The 23,987-nt window shown below is 40.5% G+C and overlaps 3 protein-coding genes across 3 annotated transcripts in view; 1 reads left to right on the top strand and 2 right to left on the bottom strand.

Annotated features, from left to right (window-relative positions):
• Positions 1–1,412: 1,412 nt before the first annotated feature.
• LOC113080501 (protein GPR108-like) lies at positions 1,413–11,210 on the top strand. Its single transcript, XM_026252644.1, has 18 exons — positions 1,413–1,671; positions 2,774–2,887; positions 2,970–3,020; positions 3,111–3,193; positions 3,350–3,414; positions 3,493–3,614; positions 4,205–4,267; positions 4,366–4,461; positions 6,304–6,437; positions 6,518–6,593; positions 7,112–7,185; positions 7,280–7,397; positions 7,470–7,600; positions 7,680–7,723; positions 9,291–9,340; positions 9,423–9,506; positions 9,880–10,001; positions 10,083–11,210. The coding sequence occupies exons 1-18, from the start codon at positions 1,579–1,581 to the stop codon at positions 10,168–10,170; spliced, it is 1,608 nt and encodes a 535-aa protein (XP_026108429.1). The 5' UTR covers positions 1,413–1,578; the 3' UTR covers positions 10,171–11,210.
• Positions 11,211–12,257: 1,047 nt separating this feature from the next.
• On the bottom strand, positions 12,258–16,639 carry LOC113080505 (keratin, type I cytoskeletal 47 kDa-like). Its single transcript, XM_026252660.1, has 8 exons — positions 16,001–16,639; positions 15,837–15,919; positions 15,393–15,549; positions 14,855–15,016; positions 14,652–14,777; positions 14,106–14,511; positions 12,671–12,828; positions 12,258–12,385 (listed from the first exon to the last, which is right to left on the bottom strand). Exons 1-8 carry the CDS (start codon positions 16,556–16,558, stop codon positions 12,380–12,382), a joined length of 1,656 nt encoding a protein of 551 aa, XP_026108445.1. The 5' UTR covers positions 16,559–16,639; the 3' UTR covers positions 12,258–12,379.
• Positions 16,640–17,273: 634 nt separating this feature from the next.
• LOC113080504 (calmodulin-regulated spectrin-associated protein 3) overlaps positions 17,274–23,987 on the bottom strand; it is a 15,598-nt gene continuing 8,884 nt past the window's right edge. Inside the window, exons 9-20 of the mRNA XM_026252659.1 lie at positions 23,810–23,949; positions 23,553–23,646; positions 23,414–23,465; positions 23,268–23,326; positions 23,080–23,110; positions 21,055–22,921; positions 20,857–20,975; positions 20,480–20,778; positions 20,208–20,259; positions 20,006–20,124; positions 19,382–19,500; positions 17,274–19,293 (exon numbers count right to left, since the gene is read on the bottom strand). Of these exons, the coding sequence (XP_026108444.1) occupies positions 18,991–19,293; positions 19,382–19,500; positions 20,006–20,124; positions 20,208–20,259; positions 20,480–20,778; positions 20,857–20,975; positions 21,055–22,921; positions 23,080–23,110; positions 23,268–23,326; positions 23,414–23,465; positions 23,553–23,646; positions 23,810–23,949 (3,254 nt within the window). The 3' untranslated portion in view covers positions 17,274–18,990. The remainder of the gene's footprint in view (positions 19,294–19,381; positions 19,501–20,005; positions 20,125–20,207; positions 20,260–20,479; positions 20,779–20,856; positions 20,976–21,054; positions 22,922–23,079; positions 23,111–23,267; positions 23,327–23,413; positions 23,466–23,552; positions 23,647–23,809; positions 23,950–23,987) is intronic.

The raw sequence follows: 23,987 nt of genomic DNA, 5'->3' as shown, positions 1-23,987 counted from the left end.
TAACTCAAACTCTCTAGCGCCACCACTTGTCCAAAGTTGTAAACATTTTATGCTAATAACTTTTGAACCGTAAGCCACAGAAAGAAAATATCCTGACTCTTGCAAGACATTCAAAAATCCCAAGGATTAGTTTTTTCGCCATCTTTAATTGTTCCTACTTTTTCGAACTTGTCCTAAGTTGTTGAACCGATTGTCACAAAATTTTAATCAGATCATCTTCAGACCTTGCGGTCAAAATGTTATGGAATTCAAGTTACTTTACCATTAGTCAGACCATTCTGGAATAGCCCGCAAACAAATTCTACGAAAAGCAATACAAAAATGCATATGAGGTTTGGTGTATTGAGACCAAACTTGGTGTGTGTTGTTACAAGCATGACCTGAGGCTTCCTGTAGTGTTTCGGCGCTGTGCCCCTTAGTGGTCAGGAGATATGAAAAATTCATATTTTTGCTAATAACTTCTGAATGGTTTGACAAAAATCTAACTGGTCTCTTAAGATTCGGTGGAGCCTGCCAAGTCGAGCCATATCCAAAGTTCCATTTTGAATTCTGTCAAAAAATTAAATATTTTAAGAATGCTTAGACTTTGTTATTATTAAAATCAGTAAGCATCTTGGCACCATGCCCTGACGGTACTCAAAAAGTTATAAAGCAATTTATGAAAACACTAATAACTTTTGCATACATCATCATATTGTAATGAAGTTGCCCTTGGAACATGTCAAGAACATTGATAACTGACTGAACCATAAATGGCTGAACTTCCTGTCCGCCATTCTGATTCATGTTGAAAACCTATTTTTTTTTAACTCGTCTTCAGACTGTGCTGACAAAATGTTATGGATTTCGTGTCACTAAATGAAACTGTTTTTGTACAGAGCTTCTAAAAATTTTAGGCATGTTGCCAAAATAACTCAGATGCTTTAAAATAATAACAACAAACTTTGCCATTGCCACCTCACACAGAACACAAAAAGATTTGACTATTTGACAGCGCCACCGGTTGGTCAAAATGATAAGCCATTTAATAATATAACTAGGGGTTGTATTTATGATTTTTTGCCATTTGAAATACAATCATCCTTGTTCAATAAAGTTAATGTATATATATATATATATGTGTGTGTGTGTGTGTGTTTGAACAATAGTTGTGATTGTAATTTAAATATTCAATTTTGAGGTTAACTGGTTAAAAAATTACATTTGATCATTGAAATTATGAGTCCAAACGGAAAAGGTCGACCAATTTATTTAATAACGCCGCCATGTCCTTTTATATTAGAAAGGTGTTTATAGATGACGTTTGGCAGCTTGGAGGTAGTTTATATATTTATAATATCAACTCTATCCAGTTACTGTTTTCCTGAGGAAGCGTGTCCTCCCGCCAGTAGAGGCACTGTGCCGCGCGCGCCCCCGCGGTCGGTGATGACGTGTATTCGCTCACGCGTCCCGGAAGTGGAGGTACAGCTGGAAGAGTTTGGAAACAAACTGGCGATCCGATGAGTGAGTGTCGACCCTCTGGCAGACAGATTGATTGTTGACGGCTCAGTGATCGGCACACAGCGTGTGAGGAGGAGGATGATGAAGATGATGAAGACTCTGGTGAGTGTGGTGATCTTCATCCTGATGGCGTCAGAGATCAGCGCGAGGATCCACCAGCTCGAACTCAAGGTCTGTCTCTCTTTATTTATACTCCATCAGCTCATTTATACTCATTTATACAGTTATTCAACGTGATTTCAGATATGTCTCGTTTATTTCACTTTTTACTGACTTGTCTAATGAATTCAGCTTCTTTAATAAATTATCTCCTTTATTTAAGCATTTGGTTTACGTAACTCTTTTATCTTACTTAAATAAAGGTTCCTTGTACATAAAAAGATGAATTTATTGCTTTATCATTTATTTAATGATTTATATCCCTTGTTTAAACTTGTGTTTTACATATGGTATGTGTGTCTCATGTGTCCCTTATGTAATTATTTATTTTAGATCTAATAATTAATTTATCTAATCTATTTCACGTATTTAATGATTGACCTCAAAAACGTAATGATTTGTTATTTACAAAAGTAGCCTATTTGTGTATTTATGGCTTAGATTAATTTTGACTAAAATCGATTTAATGATTTATTCTGTAGCCTTCATTTGGTTTATTTGATGATTTATGGGTTTTATTTACACACATGTACCTGTCTTCAGTAGCTCAGGTATATAAGTAACAATACATTGTATGTGTCAAAATTATAGCTTTTTCTTTTATGCCAAAAATCATTAGGATATTAAGTAAAGACCATGTTCCATGAAGATATTTAGTGAATTTCCTACCGTAAATATATCTGAACTTCATTTTTGATTAGTAATATGCATTAAATATTTGTATCTTCTCCTAACAAACCATACATCAATGGAATGATTATTTTATGGCCTAAATCTCAATAAATAAATAAATAAATAAAAGACCCTTATGAGTGTTTTTGTGCTCCAGGGTCACATTTATCTGATGGTTTCTATCATTTCTTTCTCTTGTGTAGCGACTCTGTCATAAACTGAATTATTTAGGGATTCTCATATGTACATATGTTGACACATAATGAACTCTTCATGCTGAGCGCCTCACTTCTCTCTCTCTCTCTCTCTCTCTCTCTCTCTCCCTCTCTTTTCTCTCTCTCTCTTCTCTCTCCCTCTCTTTTCTCTCTCTCTCTCTCCATCTCTCTCTCTCTCTCTCCCTCTCTCTCCCTCTTCTCTCTCTCTCTCTCTCTCTCTCTCTCAGAATGAGACGCGGTCTGTGGTCCACTTGAACTCATTCGGTTATTTTCCGGATGGCTATCTGGACGTCCACCTGCTGTCTCTGAGACTGCCCCAGGAGAAGAGTGACCCCGGGACGGTGAGTGTGTGTGTGTGTGTGTGTGTGTGAGAACGAGAGTGTGTGTGTGTGATTCATCAGCTGCTGTGGTCTTGTGTTGCAGGTGGGCTTCAGTCTGTCCTGGTCTCGAGTGAGTGGTATCCTGTCCAACACCGTGAGTGTCTGTGTCTCTTCTCTCTGTCCTGAGTTCATCTCGTGTTCCTGACGTGTGTGTGTGTGTTTGTGTGTGTGTGTATCTCTACAGGAGCAGGGGCCGGAGTGTAAGCTGAAGAACAGTAAGAATGACACTGAGCTCATCCTCTTCATCATGGACACCAAGCGTCTCGGGTGAGTCCTGTCCAGCGGTGAGGAGAAACACACCGGCCCATCATTATGAATCATGTTTTGTTATTCTAGTAGTAGGTACATGTAACAAGACAGTGTAAAATAAAGTGTTAGCTACTGTGAAGATGAACTGGTAACTGTGATGGTGGATGTGTGCAGAGTCCAAGTGAGGCACTTTGGTCATTATAACTTCACGCTGGAGTCCAGACTCGATGGAGAGAAAGGTAAAAGAACTGCATCTGTGTGTGTGTGTGTGTGTGTGTGTGTGTTTGAAGGCTGTTGATGGTGTCTGTGTTTCTCAGAGAGGACCAAAAGAGAAAATAACGAGGCTGAGAAGCCAGAAGAGCCGAGTGTTGATCAGACAACGAAACAGAAAGACAATTCAGAAGAGACGCCGGCTGTCAGCAGCACCGTTAGCCAGAAGGTACAGACCCGTGTGTTTGTTAAATCTGATTTTAAAGCTTGTGTAAAGGGTCATGAATCCCACTGTTTCTGCACTGGTTTGCTGTCACCACAGTTTAGTGTTCAGAGCGTTTCATTTCACTCCCATAGTTAAAAACACTAATGAATGCACAGACGTTTGCACTTCTCATCACAAACATATATTTTGGTGCCGAACTCTTACAAAGCAGAAACAAACGCTCTCCTTTGATCATTTCTCTCAGGTAATGTGTGTGATCTCAGCATCTGAAGTGTCTGTCTAAGTGACATCAGCTCGTGCTGTTGTGAATATTTATGCAAAGCGTCTTCTGGTATGATAAGAACATGCAGTCTATCATCTTAGTAATTATGAGATACCAACACATCATCGGAGAGATATAGTCAACACAGTATAGATCTTAAACACGGAAGACAAAAATATTTAATCCGTTTTCTCCAATAATTAAACTGAAAGGATGCAAACATTTGTCTTCAGTGACGTGCAGCACAAATCTGAGAGGAAGCAGTCTGGTGTTTCATGACTCTTGTGTGCAGCTGTTTTTGTCATTGCTTCTTGAACCGTGTTCCCGTCAGGTGGAGAGATTTGACGGGAAGTGGCTGGAGCTGCAGCAAGAAGGTGATTCCTACAACTTCAGGGTGAGAGCCCACACACACACACACACACACACACACACACAGTGTTACACAGACCAGTGACTGATGTCCTGATGTCCTGTCTTCTCTCTCCCGCTCAGTTCCGTCTCACGATGAGTGCGAGCTCGCAGGGCCTCTACAACCTGGACTTCCACAACTGCCACAACGGCAAGACGCCGAGTCCATACGCTCTCCACGTGAGTGTGCAGACACATCTGACCGGCTCAGAGCCGCGGGTCACATGATCAGCATCAAACTCTGTGGCCCTCTCTACACCCGCTGCAAAGTGTTCTTCATTAGTGTCAGCCCGACGCAGTTATCATCGTCACATCCAGTGTGTTCTTTCACTGCCTGATTCAGTCCATTAAAATACATTTAGAATAATCACTAATTCAAGATATGAGAGCAGAAAATGTATACATCTCTACAACTTCATATAGTTAATCAGTTTCACGTGAAGAGTGCTGTTTTTTACTCCAAAAAACCATGATTACAAATGTTATATTGCTTTTTTTTATTAATTTTTTTACAACAGTTTAAGTTAATTAAGAGACTTATGCTTTAGACGCCATATTGCCTATTTTGACAACAACAAAAATTCAAACACCGTTGTGTGTCTCTGAGAAACATAACTCTGTTTTTTTTATTTCTGAATGAATCAACCGTTTAAATGTTTCAGTTCAATATCATGTAATCATTATCTTTCTTTTATTTTTTTTTATTGATTGAGCACTTTTACGCAACCCACCATTGACCAAAGTGCTGTAAAATAAGTAAACACATAATAAAACAGAATCAAAACATATAATGACAGTGAAATAAACTCCACAAATTCAATATACAGGGTAATGCCTGCAAGGAAATGTTCTTTAAGCTTGTGTTTAAAAACACTTAATGTGGGAGCTGATCTGAGAGAAAACGGTGATTCAGAGTTTCAGAGCGATCGCTACAAAAGCTTGATCTCTACTTCAGCGTTTAGTTCTGGACAGCTGACCTTAGAGATCGTTTTGCCTCATTTTTCTCAATCAGTTCCACCAAGTACAGTGGAGCCCTACTATGTAATGATTTATTTAAGAAAAATTGATCCAAGGGGTAACATATACAAAGAAAACCGAATCGGGCCGAGAATCGACCCCTGTGGAACCCCACAAAGTAAAGAAACAGGTTCTGTTTGAAAGAAAGGACTTATACCATTTAAGCACTATACCATGGATTACCCTCTGGTTCGCCAATGTGTTATTTCGCCAACACTTCATGGCCTATGTGTACTAGCTTACTTAATTTATATTTCTTACGCGCATTTATGCGTTACATGAAGTGTTTCCCACGTGGTACAGGTACTTTGTGTTGTAATATTGCATTGTCTGTCAGCCATTTCTCTCTCCTCAACCCATGATCAGTCAAATCTGACTCCTGCAGATTGTGTTGAATGCAGGGTTGTCAAGTCTGCGTTTGGTTCTTTCTTCCTATGGCTACTTTTAAACTGTTAATGGGTTGATATTCCCACGTGGTTTAAAGGTTTGAAATGTTGCTGAAGTTACATTTGACTGAAATGCTTGTATCGAAAACATTTAGCATTCTGCCTGATAAAACTGTGCTAGATGTTAAGTTTTGTGAAGTAGGGCCACTGGTAGGAAGCTTTTTAGCTGTTGTTATGATCAGTATGCATAGCAGTAACTGTAAAATATGTATTTTAGGTATGGAAATGACATTTTCCATATTAACCACCAACCCACCACACACCCGCCCACAGCCACTGTCCTCTTTTTGCAAAAACTAAAATGTGGTCATCCTACATGACGTTCATGCACTCACAAAACTACTACAATGATACCTCAAGGTTTCACAGACACACTGTGAAATTAATGTTGAATTGCTTTGCTTGTTAAGATGAGGCAAGAAAAACTTAAAAGCATATTCATATATCTTAAAACTTTTGGACTCATGACCCTAAGCACTTTTCAATAAAATCTATGCAAAAGTTGGTGTCAGATCATTTAAGAATACAATGTGTGTGTGTGTGTGTGTGTGTGTGTTAGGTGAATATCACAGAGAAGAATCCCAGTGGTTTTCTGTCAGCGGCTGAGATTCCCCTGCCGCGCCTCTACATCTCAATGGCTGCCATCTTCTTCATCGCGGCTGTGGTGTGGACGTACACACTGCTCAAGTACAGGTACACACACACACACACACACACAGGGCCTGTCGCTGTGAGGGAACCGCTGGTGTTCATGATGTGTGTGTGTTTGACAGGTACAGTGTGTTTAAGATCCACTGGCTGATGGCGGCGCTGGCGTACACTAAAGCTGTGTCTCTGCTGTTCCACAGTGTGAGTAAAACACTGATCACTCACAGCTGAGACACTTTCATAGTTTCTAGGAATATTAAAGTTGATTTTAATATTCCGTTTTCATTTTCATTTCAGTTTTCGTAAATCGTGCTTTGCTATTTTTATTACTTTTTCAAAAAAATAGCTTCATGACTTGTTAAAGTTGACCGTGTTAGCTTTGAACTTGGAGAAAATATTTGAAAACTTCTGAAGAATTGCACTTGGCCATACTTGCCGTCATCGTGGGAATTTTTGTGTTTATTTGGTTTTATTTTGTGTTTCAGTTTTTGTCATGAAGATAGCCTTAGATGCTGATATGACAATAGAAACTGTTATATATACATTTACTTAGATGTGTCTACATCTACTTCAATGTAAATATAAAAACACAATAACAAAAATGTGTTGATTTACATATAAATATAAAGCAGTATTTAATTCTATATGTTCAGAGCTGACTTGAAACATGTTCCTGTGTTATTGTGATCCTCACAAGTGTTTGTGTGTCTTCTGCTCAGATCAACTTTCACTTCATCAACTCTAAGGGGAATCCTATTGAAGGCTTGGCCGTCATGTACTACATCACACACCTGTGCGTATCACACCTTCACTCTCCTTGTGTTCCTCACGCTTAGAGATGTGCTTGTACTGTGTATGTTTCAGTGTGCATGATCTCTGTGTGTCAGGCTGAAGGGGGCTCTTCTGTTCATCACGCTGGCTCTCATCGGCACCGGCTTTGCCTTCGTCAAATACATCCTGTCAGACAAAGAGAAGAAGATCTTCATGATCGTCATTCCTCTGCAGGTGTGTGTTTGGACACGTTTCTCTCGTAGTCCTGGTGTGCTGTTATCCGTGACTGAAGCCGGTCTGTTGCAGGTTCTGGCTAACGTGTCCTATATCATCATCGAGGAGACGGAGGAGGGCACGAGTGAATACACTTTCTGGAGGGAGATCCTGTTCCTGGTGGATCTCATCTGCTGTGGAGCCATCCTGTTCCCTGTCATCTGGTGCGTATCGGTGCGCCAGGCTCCCGATGTGATGATATTTACTGTCATCTGATGTGTTTTATGATTCTGTGTCTAACAGGTCCATCCGACACCTGCAGGAGGATTCGAACACGGACGGTAAAGGTGTGTTTGACAGGAACTGTGTGTGTCGTAAAGACCCAATCACACAAGGCACCAAAACTATGACCATAACTATAACACACAGTTATACTCTAAAAGTGCAGTAACACCATAACTAATTATCTTTAGTTATCAGTATATTTATTGTCAGTTATCATCAAAGTTATCTATATAATTATCTTAAAATCATCTTTAGTTATCGGTATAGTTATCTGTTATCATCACAGTTATCTGTATAATTATCTTAAAATCATCTTTAGTTATCGGTATAGTTATCTGTTATCATCACAGTTATCTGTATAATTATCTTAAAATTATCTTTAGTTATCGGTATAGTTATTGTCAGTTATCGTCACAGTTATCTGTATAATTATCTTAATAGTTATCTTTAGTTATCGGTATAGTTATTATCTGTTATCATCACAGTTATCTGTATAATTATCTTAAAATTATCTTTAGTTATCGGTATAGTTATTGTCAGTTATCATCAAAGTTATCTGTATAATTATCTTAATAGTTATCTTTAGTTATCGGTATAGTTATTATCTGTTATCATCACAGTTATCTGTATAATTATCTTAATAGTTATCTTTAGTTATCGGTATAGTTATTGTCAGTTATCATCACAGTTATCTGTATAATTATCTTAATAGTTATCTTTAGTTATCGGTATAGTTATTTTCAGTTATTGCTACAGTTATCAGTGTAATTATTCATTTAGTTTATATATATATATATATATATATATATATATATATATATATATATATATATATATTAGAAGCATTATCTGTATAGTTATAACTGTAACAATAACAGCAATAACTGTAAAAGATAGTAGTTATCAGTGTAATTATCATCAGCTATCATTACAGTTATCTGTATAATTATCTTAATAGTTATCGGTATAGTTATTGTCAGTTGTCGCTACAGTTATCAGTGTAAATATTGTTATAGTTATATATATTAGTAGAATTATCAGTATAGTTTTTGTTTATCTTTACTGGTATAGTTATTGTCAGTTATCACAATTATCTTAAAATTATCTTTAGTTATCGGTATAGTTATTGTCAGTTATCGTCACATTTATCTGTATAATTATCTTAAAATTATCTTTAGTTATCGGTATAGTTATTATCTGTTATCATCACAGTTATCTGTATAATTATCTTAAAATTATCTTTAGTTATCGGTATAGTTATTATCTGTTATCATCACAGTTATCTGTATAATTATCTTAAAATTATCTTTAGTTATCGGTATAGTTATTTTCAGTTATTGCTACAGTTATCTTTAGTTATCGGTATAGTTATTTTCAGTTATTGCTACAGTTATCAGTGTAATTATTAATTTAGTTAATATATATTAGAAGAATTATCAGTATAGTTATAACTGTAACAATAACAGCAATAACTGTAAAAGATGAGGTGTAACTATAATTAGATATTATCCTCACATTTATCAGTATAATTATTGTTACAGTTATCGCTATAGTTATCAATACCGATGTTGTTTTTGTTTGTGTGTGTATATTTGTTTTTCTAAATACACAATTTACGTTTTTGTGCAGCTGTTATGAACCTGGAGAAGTTGAAGCTCTTCAGACATTACTATGTGATGGTGAGACATTGGTCTTTATTCACATCTAGGATAAGATCATGTCTCTAAGGTGAACATCTGAAAGCGTTTTCTCTGTCCTCAGATCGTGTGTTATATCTACTTCACGCGGATCATCGCGATACTGCTGCAGCTCACAGTGCCGTTCCAGTGGCAGTGGGGTCGGGAGGTAATCACACTAACATTATAACATAAATAACTAGCGCTGGTGGGTGGGGGTATTAAATAAAGATAACTGAATCAGAACATTACTAGTGTTTTGCATTAATAAGAGCAGTTACTCTTCTTGGTAGGACACATTTAACCGTAAAGCAGAGCTCCAGTTGATGCATACAAAATTTATTTTTAACAACAGTAATGTGCAACATTTCTGTATGGAAAATGAATATAGGCTATTCTACCTGCATTAAATGTACCATTATTCTGGTTATTTGATGTTTCTCATGTGCAGTTCTGGTCACAGTCTGGAGCCGTGTGTTTGTAGCACAGAAAATCGCTCCGACTAACCAGAACTTCCGTCTTTTCTCTCCTTGTGTTTGCAGTTTTTAGTGGAGGTTTCTACTCTGATCTTCTTCGTCTTGACGGGATTCAAGTTCCGTCCGGCATCGAATAACCCGTATCTACAGCTGCCTCAGGACGAGGAGGACCTGGAGATGGATGAAGTGTAGGTCTCTCTCTCTCCATCTCTCCTTCACTCTTTCTATACGAGAGGTTCAGTGTGTGATATAATTTCTCTCACACGCAGTGTAACCGAATCCGGAGCGCTGGAGGGCATCCACAAGGTGAAGAAAACGTCTAACGGCCGAGAGAGACAGAGAGAGGTTGCGTTGTGAGTGTCATATCAAAGAGGGCGGAGCCTGGACTCTCTAACTCCTCCCCTTCCTGAGATTGCTGTCCTGGTACCCACAGACTCACTATGCAAGTGAAAAAACACGGAATGGAAAAAACGTATGAGAATAAAGCGCAGCAGACACGATTTCCATGAGATAACGAGCCGATTTTCCCGTACAGACTCTGGGATAACAGTGACACGGACCGAATCTCATGCTTTGGTTTACAGTAATGATGTGGTCACTCTGCTCTATTCCTTAATTTGTTCGCCCATTTATTCCTTCATTACAAACATGTACAATCATTATACTGCATGTGTGAGGATAATTTGATTTGTTTGATTTTAGCCTTCTTTTATTTCCTGATGTCTTTATTATTTAACTGAAGCAGTGTGATGCTGTTGTTTGTATATCATGGTTTTTTTCTGTTCATTTTTGATCGGACGACTGGAAGCGGTTCTTCTCTAAAACTAGCGTAAATACAGAGGTTGGTTATCGTGACTTTTTCACCAGGTGAACTAAAGATTTAGGGAACGTTCATGTCTTTTTCCTCCGATGGATATATTTAAGATTTTATTGAAGGTTTTCTGGTGTTGTAAATTTCTTTAAAGCGTTCAAGACTGTTATGTTGATGTTCTGTCCTGTTTCTGAGATTCCCAAAACAACATGCGACACACAAATAACATTATTTTTTCTTTTGCTTCTTTGCTTCATTGTGTGATATTTTACTCATGGCTCGATCTACTCTGTAATTGTCCTTCCTTTATTTAACAACTAGAAATATTGATCTACAGTTATAAATAAAGGACTAACCACTGCTACACCGTGTATAACTGAGAGACTGAAAACTAACGGTCCTCACGGGAAGCGCGGGAAGCTTCGCAGCGGTTTAGATTAGAAAACCTCTCCAGAGCTTCCCCTCAGTGCTTTTAAACTGGAGGATATTTCCACAAGCTGTCAGAGAATAAGCTTTTCCTGCTTGGTTAATTGCTGGTTTATCATGCTAATTGTGTTCAAGTTTGAAATAAAGCAAATAACTTCAATATCGACTTGTTTCTTTTGTGAGGGAAGAGAGAAGAGTTGTATATTCACTGCTTCAGCACGTGCCTCCATCGCTTCATCTCCGCATCATCTGTTGTTGCTTGTTTGGTTCTTGTTTTGTTTTAAAAATGTATATTTAAAAAAAATCAGCTGTTTTTCTCGGACATGGGAGGAGTTACGCAGCTGGATGCTGTCAATCACTCCCTGACTCCGCCCACCAGCTGAGCAGATCTTGATCCTACTGAAAGCTCATTTTTTTGTGATCTCAAACTCAAATTTTGGACAAAACTTTTTTAGATGTATGGCTTTGATTTTCCTTAAGTTTAAAACGTTTTGAAATATATATATATATCTCATGTAAAATGTTAATGTAGTAAAATAGTATGCCATCTTTTCCCCCCATTAAAATAAGCTTAAAATTATATAACTTTATTTTACTTCGTGTCAAGTGTCTTGCTGCCTATTAAAAAAAAAATGGTTAACAGGTAATCATAACTATTTAGTAATTAGCTATTTAATATATTGCCTAAAAGTATAAAACTAAAATCTAATACATTAATGTTTTTAAAGTAATAACAATAAAACCCGAACAAAACTAGAGGGTTAATAATTTTCTGAAACAATGTTTCGGTTCATGTCACCAACAATATTGCAATATGTTTTCTTTGTTGAATCAGCTACTTTGTTTCTCTACCTCGTTTCTCATTTTTATTTCTACTACTTTAATTATCATGCAACCGCTTTAAAAAAATTTATAAAGCATAAAATAAATGAAAAACAGTCCTACGATCTTAATTCATGTTTGTTGTCTCCTGGTGTCTGATTTGTTGCTGCTTGTTATTCCAAAGAACATTTTCCTTGTTGTTTTCAGATTAAAGAAGTAAAAAAAAATTTTGAGTAACTTTATTACTATATTTTTATTACTATATCTCAGATGAATAAATCTGATTTCTTTGCTGTATGTTCAGAGCTGATGAATGTTGAGCTCATGATAAACTGTGTCTTGCTTTGAGAGATATTATTGACTTCAGTGAATAAACACAGAGCGGTTCAAGGTTTGAGTTTATTGATGCTGGTCACATGACACTGTAAAGCGACATAAGCGTTTGATTGGTTGAGCTTTGATGACATCAGCACCATCATGAAGACCCGCTCATCCCTCCAGTGGACTTCATGCCTACAAAATTAAAAGAGAGGAAAGAACTTGGATGTAACTCAATCAGTCACGTTACTGGACTCTTCTAACATTGTAATGCAAAAATAAAAATGGGACACTTTGCATGTACATTACATTTACATACAATATATAAACTAGAATAAACAAACTGTGAATAAAATAATCAAGCGGTTTGCATTTCTATATGGATTCTAACTATGGTTTTATGGACACGCTGATGTAGTTCCCTAATTTAAGGGACTAGGGGTTGATTTGGACACAGTTTAGACCGGATAAACACAATACCTCAGCTGGCAGAGTACTTGATGGCATCACTGGATCCGATGAGACTCCCTCCAATGCCATCAGAGCATACGCTGTACCTCCGCCCACTGGCACCTCAATTGCACCAGAAGCACCTGACTGTGCTTCAGAGGTGGGAACTTCGGCTCCGCCTCCTGCACCTGCAGCCAATCACAATCATCATCACAGACACTCAAGTCTTGTCATTTTAATAAAATTAAAAATTTAAAAGCAACAAATATTTTAATGTTTCAGAAACTAAAAACTAAATTGTAAAGTGTTTTAAACATTAAAATAAAAAAATGAACCATTAAAGAACATTAATCAAGAATCAGCACATGTTATGATTTGCCACGTTTTAGTCCAAATTAAAACGTTAGTATGAACAAAAGTTTGAGAATACATATGTAATTGTAATCTGTAATTTATTGGTGTTGTTTGATAAACATTGCAAATACAAAAAGTGCATAAAAACTTAATAAAAATTCAGTTTAAATTGACTTAATCTCTTCCCTGACAAGTGAAATACATGTACAAATACAAGACCCTAAAGATTAAAAAAATTAGTAATATATATCACCATATATATCCCCCCTGACTGATTACAATAAGAAGTGCAAACATTTTTTAAATATATATTATTATTGCTTGATATGTTTAAATATGCAAATTATTAATTGTCTAATATCCAATGCACTAATTTGCATAAATTTTAAGTATATTAATCTGAAGATGGCATAAAGCCAAGCTGAAAATTCTAGTTAGATATTAGAGTTTTTCCAGAGGGGATTCTGGTTTTTGGATTTGGATTTTAGGATTTCTGATTTCTATTTTTAACACTCAAATCAGAAAATACTGACAACAGACAGAAAACAAACACTTTTTAGGAGTAATATGTTGTATGGATCAGTGTGAATGATATATTAACAAATCATCAGAATATAGAGAGGAACAAAACTGTCAGTTTTAGTGTTTGTAAATGCTGTAAGAAAGTGTAGACATGATTACTGAAGCAAAATAGACCAAAATCTAAAAAGTGATCAATGCATGAAAACAAATGTTTCTGTTTCGTGTTAACATTCACATTTGTGGCTGTGCATGTCCACTGTAACGATATAACATATTGCCAAATATCAGCTTTGTAATCAGGATTTTTATCTTAACGGTCTTTGCACACTTTAAGCTCGAAAATCTTGCCAGAAATTTTCACACGTCAAAAAAATTAATTCGACTTCACGTTGTGTCAATAACATGTACACACTGCCTCCGAAACTTTCGTCCGTCATAAAAAAATTCTGATCAGATTCGGTTTTGTACATTTTCACATCCGTAGCCAGCATTTTGATAGTAAAGGATGACGAATGTGAACAAAAAATATGAAAAAATGCATACAAAAAATGTCAGACTCTGTGTGCAAGGACCTTAATGTATAACTCACCACGATCATCAGATGACGTCAAAGCGATCCTCTCGGTCTCCACATTCAGGACCTCCACCTTCTCGGTCTCCACCTTCAGGACCTCCACCTTCTCGGTCTCCACCTTCTTTGTCTCCACCTTCTCGGTCTCCACCTTCAGGGTCTCCATCTTCTTGGCCGGTTTCTTGAGCGCGCTGAGGTTGCTGAACTCTCCAGCTCCCTCCAGCAGAGCTTTGTATGTGCTGATCTCTCGCTCCAGCTGGACCTTGGTGCTGAGCAGCAGCTGGTAATCACGGCTCTGCTGAAGAGTGCTCTCACGCACCGAGGTCAGCTCTCCCTCCAGACTGCCGGCCAGCTGAGCTAGAGAGAAGAACTGAGACTGATACTGAGCCTGGACCGCCACCAGACGCTGCTCCAGATTCGCCTTCTGCAGCACAACACAGGACATCCAGCGATTAAACACACATCTGACACCAGAGCATCGATTCAGCACGATGTGCATGATCAGATACAAGATGTGTACACTGGTCATGTGTTGACCCAGGTGAAGAGCAGAGGACGGTGTACCTCCATCAGTGCGGCGTCCAGCTGTGTCTGCAGGGTCATGCTCTGTTTGTGGCTCTCAGTGATTTCAGAGCCTCCGCTGACGGTGGTCTCAGTGAACAGCTCCACCTCCGCCTGCTTCTTCTCCACCTGAACCACAGCAGCAGTGTGCAGTTACTCAGAACAATCTCTGAGCAGAGTGTGAGTGGATCTGGTGCTGTCTGTACCTGTTTGGTGTACCAGCTCTCGGCCTGCCGGCGGTTCTTCTCGATGACCATCTCGTACTCGGCGCGGATGTCGGCCAGCACTCGAGACAGATCCGTGCTCTCGCTCTCCTTCACATCCACCGTCACGGTGCCCATCATCTCCCCGCGCAGGGCTTTCATGTCCTGAGCACAAGAACAACCTCATTCACTCCACAGACGCAGTTAAAGAGGCCTGGAACTGACATTATAGCTTGAGTTGATTAGTGGAGGTTTAGCAAGACAGACAAAAAAAAAACAATTGATACGGAATTTTCCATTGCACTTAGTGTAAATAGACACTCCATTTTTTTTATAACAAATAATAAATGTATATATGTGTGTTTCTAAATATAATTAAATTATATTATTTTTATTATCAATTATTTTACATTACAATTATTTAATAATATTACATAAATGATATTGCCCATATAATAAATGATCATCTAAATAAATATTTGTAAATCAGTTGAGATGTAATCTTGTGTTCTTCAGAGTTCAGAGTTGACGTTGTGTTCACCTGATGGTGTGCGTCTTTGAGAGCGGCGCGCTCCTTCTCCAGACCCGTGAGCTCCTGCAGAAGGATGGCGTTGGTGGAGCTGTACTCCCTCTTCAGGGTCTTCAGACCGGCGATGTCGCTCTCCACAGACTGACGCATGGCCAGCTCCGTCTCGAACCTGTACCGCACGGTTAAAATGCTCAGATACGTTCACTCTTCACACCATCACTACAACTGCAACGTACTGGTAATCGTTCTACTGTGAGGAAAGCAAATCTGCACCACAACTATAACGACAACGACACAGAAGAATTATATCGAAGATAGTTACCGCGCATGGTGTGGATGCTAATATAGTTATGTTAATAGTTAAAGTTATCGTGAGGATAGGCCTTTAACCAAAGTGATTCATTAAAGCTTTGAATGTGGCTCATCCAGTCAGAAACTGATGTGAATCAAACTCACTTCATTCTGAAATCATCAGCGGCCAGTTTAGCGTTGTCCACGGCTAAAGTGATGCGTGTGTGGTCCTGCATGAGAAGCAGAAGCTGGAGAGAAAGAGGACAGATCATGTCAGATGCGTAGCACATTACTGTAATGCTGTTTTATTGAGAAGAGAATGTGGGCACCTTCTCGCGCAGTGGCTTTATCTGGATCTCGTAGGGCTCCAGGTTGAAGCTGCTCTGGACTCTGTTGATGGTGAATGAGCGGAGCTTCTCGTTGAGCTCGTAGTTCGTGGTCTCCAGGCGCTTCACCTTCTCCAGGTAGGTTGCGAGACGGTCGTTCAGAACCTGCATCTGCTGTTTCTCGTTGATGATGTTGGACATGGCTTCTGCGAAACAGCCTCCACCCGCTCTGAAACTCGCCCCGAAGGAGCCTCCGCCTGCAGCGCTTGAGAGAGTGCCTCCAACCGTCCTCAAACTAGTCGAGAGAGAACCTCCACCTATGCCGTGACCAGACCCAAATCCGGATCCGAACCCCAATCCAGCACCAGAGCCAAAGCCCAAGCCGGCACCTGATCCGAAGCCAAATCCAGCACCGGAGCCAAAGCCCAAACTGGCGCCGCTCTGCAGACCTCCAGCCATCACCGACTGACTCCCAAAGCCAGAGAAGCAGACGGGAGCCAGGGAACGGCTGCTGGACACAGAGAGAGACCTGCCAGAGGCACTCTGAGATCTGAACGCCATGTCAAGAGTGGAGAGACGTGAGAGGAGATGATATCAGGAGATGATAACAGCGGAGGTGCTGCTGTAGAGTAGTGCAAGACGCTGGAGACGGCCTGTTTTATAGCCGGTCTTCATACACGTCAGTCACTCAGTGATGGGCCCCTGGGCAAGAGCGTATGGCCCCGGGGACAGAACCGTTTACAGGCATAATGACATGCAAATATTCAAAAAAGTACTTTGATGGAGGTCCATGAGAAAGGGGAGGAGACATCTCTGAGAAAGAGCTGAATTCAGGTGTAGTTAATGCTCATCTGAGCTTGTTACAGTTAGAAACACAAAACTACACAAGATATACTTTAAAAGCACTGACGCAATGCACACCTGATGTTTTCTTGGGTAAAGCCACGCTATGCCATGCAGTGAGTTTTATTTGTGCAGTTCGGTCAGGTAGTGATTGTGCAGCACACTTTATGCTGGGTTTTTGAAGAACTTCAACCAGGAGCTGAAATAATATCTCTTGATGTCTGAGAGTCTCAAGCTCACAGGAGCCTCGGGAACAAATGCTGCAAGGTTTTTCTGTTTCTCATCATCTCTCTCTTCACTATCTGCAAATTAAACAGGCAAATGAATCGTTTCAGTGAGGATTAAACAAAATTATGTAAACGCTCAGTGTGGGAACCATGTGTATCTGCAATCTCAACAGCATGGCCACAAATACCTTTGGAAATACTAGTTAAAAACGCTGCTTCACACATCAAATTCTCTCTCTCTCTCTCTCTCTCTCTCTGTTCAAATTCATTTCTTGCCAGTCAGATACAGACTGTGGAGTTGAAATGTTAGAAATGATTTTATTGACCTACACATTCATCATCACAAGGTCATCATCATCATATAGCAGGAAAAACACACAGATGATGTCAAAACTCATATTAGAAAATATCCCAGCAGCCCCCCACACACACACACACACACACACACACAGACAGAGCAGAAAGCATGAGTCCTTCATATATGACCCTGAAAGTCTGTTATATTCATTTACCATACATGTAAAAAAAAAAAAACAGTATTTTGATGCTTTTTATGAGGCCATTACCCTTTGACCCTCATCCAGCCCATCAGTCCTGAAACACAGACATATGAAGGAAACATCTACACACACACCAACACTGATGCTTATGATGGAGGTCCAATGGCTTTTTAATACCGATCGAGGATCAGGTTCTCAGGACCGTGACTCACTGATCCATGTTCAGCTGACAAACTCTTGTTGAACAGTCACACACATCAACACATGATGCCTTACGGTCTTTAGACGGCTGGAGATCCATCAGGAGGAAGGAGAGAGTCATTTATTCCACACAGGTTGATGAAGAATGGAAAGGCTGATGAAACATTATAAAAGAGAACAAGAGATCTCCTAAAATCATCTAGCCAAACAGAGACTAGACAGTGAAACCCAGCGGTGATTCTCACTAAAACTACAATACTGGTGGATTTGAGATTCAAAAGATTGTATCTATAAGAGAAGAGAATATAGATCATATAAATCAGAGAGAAACACTTCAAGTGCTCAGTTGGTGTGACCATCAAGAGATATTATGAGACTGAACCTGAACATTCACATGCAAACAGGAAGTGTGGTTTCCTCAGTCTTTAGTAATGTGAAAACCTTAGGGATCATCTGTCTTCATGCAGAGTCAGAAAACATGAGAAGGTCCTTCTGCTTGATCATAAACAGTTCACTCGACTTGCTTCATTATAGAGAGAGTTGTGTTGTGGATTTAGTGCTGGTAATATTTTTGTTTAGACTAATGGCACTTATAGTGTGTTCATCGGGGTAGGCCTGGTTAATTTGAGCCGGAGGGTTTATTATTGGTGGGAGGAGTTTATTGCAGAGAGAGGAGCTTAGGTGCATTCACAGCATGTTGTAATTACGATACCATCTTGTTAAAAACATTCACGTCCTCGAAGAACTAATAATTACAGCTTGTAAACCTGACCACCGCAGTTGATAGTGTTGCCATAGAACTGCATAGCTCTGAATCCAAGGATGTGAACAACTCAGATTAGAATGGCTTGTGTTGTCATCTCAATATTATCATAATCATAACATGGCATGAATGCAGCATAGTTTAGCTTGGAGAGTGTGGTCATCTTGAGTGAATGGGGTTACTTGTGTGGGTAGGAGGGATTTATTTTAGCTGAAGTCAATCGGTGTGTTCGACTTGAAGCAATGCTGTCCAGGCCGATTGGTATATGGCTTGGTAAAGTGGTAAAGTGCCACAAGAGTGATGAAAGAGCAGACAGCTTCTTATGCGTTTTAATCGCCCTCACAATACTTTTGTGGCTAGTTCTGTAAATGGTAGGGGTTTATTCAGGTAGGAGTGGGTTATTTAAGTGGGAGCAGTTTATCTCAGCAGAAATGGTTTATTTGTTTGAGTAGGTGGAGTCTATTTGGGTGTTGCTACTTTTTTGGGCGTGCCATGTTTTTTAGTGTGCCAGAGATGGGCGGGGATAGTGAAAGCATCGACGCTCATGCTCAGGGTACGAGATGGAAGTGTATTGAACTGTTTCCTTTCGGAGCTGTATTTATAAATGGCCTCCACAGCTGATGAGGAAATGACTCGCGGGCCGACGCCGCAGAGTCGATGCAGCTCCTCCGACTGGCCGTCTCGAGTGTAGATGGCACGGAACTGACAGTTGGCATCACGCATGAGAATCAGGAAGTGACTGGCGGAGCTCTTCTCCATCTCCTATAGAGACAGGAGGCAATGCGAATGTCAGAAAGTGAAAGTGCACAAAGGGAGTATTGTCTTTGTAGAAAGATGAAAAGTGACTCACCACTATGATCTTGTTTTTCTGGGATTCATTGACTTTGCCAGCAAGACAGCACCGTGAGAGAGCGCTGTGAATGATGAACTTGTTTGATTTAAAACTGGGTTCCTTAAATAATTTAGGACCTGAAATAGAAGATAGAACAAATAAAGAGAGAACTAGAAAACCACACAGATCAAATAAGGTACTGACTACAGCCAGCAGATAGTGCTATTATTTCATCCTTTCAAAACAGGTCAAACCACTTGATCTGAAGTCATACTTACCTGTTCTGCACAGTGCAAAACCTCTTGAGGGTGTTATTATGAGTACTAGCCAACCAGAAAACCTTATCTAAAGTCACGCTCTAGCAACCACCCTGAAGATCCTAGAAATTGCCCGCCAATCACTCAAGACAGCCCAGTTACCCACCACCAGAAGATCTCAGCTAAGTTCCAGTAACTGTGCAGAACATCCTATAAGCCAACTAGCACTTATTCATAACAGCCTAGCATCCACCAAGCAATGCCCTAAGAACATAATGGCGACCACATACAGAACTACAGATGACATACATAGCTCTAAAATTTCACACTAACCCTAACTTCTTTTCATACATTCAAATCTTAAAATCAATAACCGCCTCTTTACCTGTGTATTCTGGGAGTGAGGCAGGAGAGGAGGTATTGAGGGCATGTTCCAAGTCTTTTTCTCCACTCTGATTGGCCAACTGCCCTGATGACATCACCTTTGAGGGTGAATCTGAGCAACTGAGTTGTAGATAAGAAGCTTTAGACAAAGTAAAGACAAAGATGTATAGAAGACAGAAAGACATGGCAGCTGGTTACAGTACCTCGCAGGCTTTTCAGTTGATAGAGATGTGCCATCTTTCATGTTAGAGACAACTGTGTGAATGAACAAAACTGGTTTTAGAGCAAAATACAAAACTCTCCAAACTCTAATTCCATCTCACACTGCTCAACAAACAGATTGACAGTCCTGCCCCAAACTTATTCTGGTTGAGCAAATGTTGCTTCTTCTCTCATATAGATAGCAATTCTGTTTGGTGGCACTAGTAGTTACCCACTTCAGGTAGTAATTTAAGCACCAATGATATGTGATTACCTGCTTTGTTCTTTCCTGGTGAGCGTGTGTGAGTAAGTTCATGGTTGTTGTGCGGTTTGTGTGCATGTTGTTTTTTGCAGCTGTGCTTTGCTGGTTTCTGTTTGAGAACCTTCCCTAGATCAGCCATAATCTTTAGCTGCTGACGCATTTCATACTCTGTCCTGGTGAATGTTCCTCGTCGCAGGGGTGTTCCTGGGGGTGTGGCTTTTGATGGAGGGGGCGGGGTGTATGAAGTGGGCAGTGACTGTGAAAGCAGCATAGTTTGAGAAGGTCCCAGGTCATCCACAGAAGCCTGTTGACTGTTGGAGAAAGCAGAGATCATTGAGTCCTGAATGAAGTTCCTGAATGAACGGGTTTGGAGAAGTAGATGTCCTTACCTGTCCTCAGGGTCTTGTCCATGTCTTGCACGTTTCTTGATCTCTTGAGCCCGTCTTTGCTGCCGTTCCAACAACAGAGCCCTTTTCTGGGCCATTTCCTCCTCCGAAAGACCCTCCTCCTGAACACCCACAAAGACACACATTACAAACATCTAAGACATGTACAAATAGCCAAAGCGGAAGTAGACCTTCACAAACCTTGAAGAACACATCAAGTCCTATCTTGCTCTCATTCTCTGTCTGGTCGCTCATGGAATCCGATGAGAATATTTCTGTACCCTGTTCCAGATCCGTGTCATCTCCCATGGTCCCTGCACCCTCTGTCTCATCTATCACCAGGGCGCTGCTAAGCAGCATATCGCTTTCAAATGAGCACTCTGACGGGGCTCCTGAGCTGCTCCCACCTCCTAACAGTTCAGCTGGGAGTGCAGATGGAGGTACAGCCTCCAGCTCAAGGTTGAAGATCGGGGTGTGATGGTCGCTGGAGCCAGATTCTGAGGTGCTCTCTTGAGGTGGAACAGGTTGCGGTGGAGAGTCCTGGGGTGTGTATGGACCACCGAGTCGCAGCGAGGAGCAGGTCTGCACCTGACACTGGCTCGGAGAGACTCGACGCAGATGGGGAAGTGTGTCCACATTCTTTGGGGGCGTAAGGACACGTGTGAGAGGCTGGAAACCGAGGTCTGTTGGGCGGGAGGGACGTTGTCGTTTGGGGCTCTTAGGAACAGCACCACGGGATTTGCGTGGAGCAGATGCTGCTGAACTTTTAGGGGATCTTGATGTGTCAGAAAGTTGTCCTGAGCGTGATGGAGATCCAGAGGGTGAAATGATACTGGTGGACTCTCTAGAAAGATGAGGGGGTGTAACAGGGGATTTAGAAACAGCCGGGATGACCCAGGCCTTGCTGGAGGTAGGTGGCTTATTTGAGTGGGTGTTTTTCGGAGAATTCGGAGTTTTCTTTCCCATGAGCTTTTGCTGCTGTTCTGTAAGGCGCTGCATGTCCCTTTGTAGGGACTGTAGGGTGGAGGTTAGCTTGGCTACTGCCTCATTATATTCCCCCAATGGTGGCTCTTTCCCGTCCTCTTTCTTAGTTTCAACAGAGAAAGTAACCTGTTTCTCCAGTTTAGGCGGTGCTATTACATCACCAACATTCTCCATCTTCTTCTGCTCTCCATCATTTTCTTTCTTCTCCTCCTCCTTTTTCTTTTTTTCCTCCTCCTTCTCTCTGTCCTCCTCTTGTTGGAGCTGCTGCTCCATTCGTGTTAGTCGTTCATCCAGAGTGAGGGACTGTCCGTTATCTTCCAGTTCTTCCCCCTGCTTCTTCTGGAGTTGAAGGAAGGCAGTCTTGCCAAGCCTTTGCCTGTGCTTGGTAAAGATGGCCTCAATCCGCTTCTTTTGAGCTTCGATAGATCTACGCTTCTCCTCCAGACGTGCACCTAGCTCCTGCGCCTCCACTGCCCCAACGGGGCTCATCATCGCAGGGCTCAACAACGACTCCACATCCTGGGACCTGGAATTACTTGGGGATTCTGGCATCTTCTTTCTCCGTTCAGCAAAGTTTGTCATGCGACCAGTCATGGGCCCGTTGGCTGGGCTGGAAGAGGTTTTGGGAGAGTCTTCTGTTGTGTCGCACTCTAAACCTTCATGGTTTTCTTGTGAACCAACAGGTTGTCGTTTGAGGTTCCCGCGGCTTTCAAGTCCTCCTCCGATTGGTCGATACATCATCCCTGACCGGCAGGGAGCAGAGCTGCTCAGTCTGGCTTCACCCCCCTCAGGGGAGTGGAGGTAAAAGCCAGATGGAGCACCCTCTGGCCGCAGCCGGGGCTCAATGTGTACTGGACGGGCAGTATGAAAAATCTGCAATGCTTCTTCTATAGTAGGTAACTCTCCCAGAGGAGCATGACAAATGAGTTTACTCAGATCCTCTGGGGGTGTGTAAGGACCGGGGTTGGTTACCATTGTGAGGCTGTCGGTGCTGACAGAACGGAAAAGAGGATTGCCCATAACAACATCAACATCACTGTCCAGTGGGAATGGGATGTTGAAGGCCACAGCGGAGAGAGGACGGCTGAGACAGAGAAAGTGTTAAAGATTGAAGATCCCTATTGCTTGATAAATAAATTCTATAAATAAAGATGTTTAATGATTTGGAGTACTATTTAGTCACATAAAAATTTAATTATTCGTACTTTCTTTAATTGAATGATCATTGTAAAAAAGGCATACCTAATTTGCTTTTTGTTCCAGCCCCGTCCTTCTACATAATATCAAATATGAAAAAAAAACATAAAAAACACATTAAGGATACATAATTGCAAATATAAAACTACAAGTTCTAGAAAAAGCACAACTTGTAGCCCAAAGCCTGAACTAAAGAAAAAGAAATGAGAATTCAGATTCCAGAGAGCTCTCACCAGACACAGCATTGGACTGAGGCAGGAGCGACTGCTTCAGAAGGAAAGATGGAGCTCCACTGCAAGAAAGATATCAAACCCCATGATGCAGATCAACTGCTAACAAGATAAAGCAGCTTCTGAGTGTTTTGTAAAGAGTGCTTTACCTGTTGCTGTTGCCACTGATCGGACTTGTGCAATCAACCAGATCTGATGCATCTGTAGGACAAAAGAGAGCTTGTTTAGGTTCTGTATGTTCTGTGTGTTTTTATATTTACTCATATGTTTATGTATGTTTATTTCCACCTGTTAGGTCCAGTGTGTGTTTGGGTTTGACAAAGTCTGGTTTCTGTACTTCGAACGTGGCGAACAGCTCCGAAAGGAAGCACATAATGTTCACCTTTTTGGGTCAAAAGACACAATGCTTACATTTTTTTCATAATATTATGCATTTCGTGATTCTCAATAAATGCTATGCTGCATGTCCATCTCATTTCTAAAATGGGTGGGGCATCTCTCACCTGTAAGGCAGCAGGGTACAAAGTGGGTGTGGCATATCTTACCTGTAAAGTGGGCGGGGCATAGAGTAAATCCTCCAGCTGAAGGGGGCAGCAGCTCTTTAGGTGGCTTTCACAAAACTCTCTGATCAGCTGAAGATTGTACACACTGTCTGCTACGGACATGGTGTCCTTCAAACACACATCTACAGAGAAAAGCACAGAGGAGTAAATAACATTTCTA

This window comes from Carassius auratus, unplaced genomic scaffold, assembly GCF_003368295.1.
Source record: "Carassius auratus strain Wakin unplaced genomic scaffold, ASM336829v1 scaf_tig00031451, whole genome shotgun sequence".
Lineage (NCBI taxonomy): Eukaryota > Metazoa > Chordata > Actinopteri > Cypriniformes > Cyprinidae > Carassius > Carassius auratus.
Note: the sequence above shows the minus strand (reverse complement) of the source record. Positions and strands in the feature narration are given on the sequence as shown.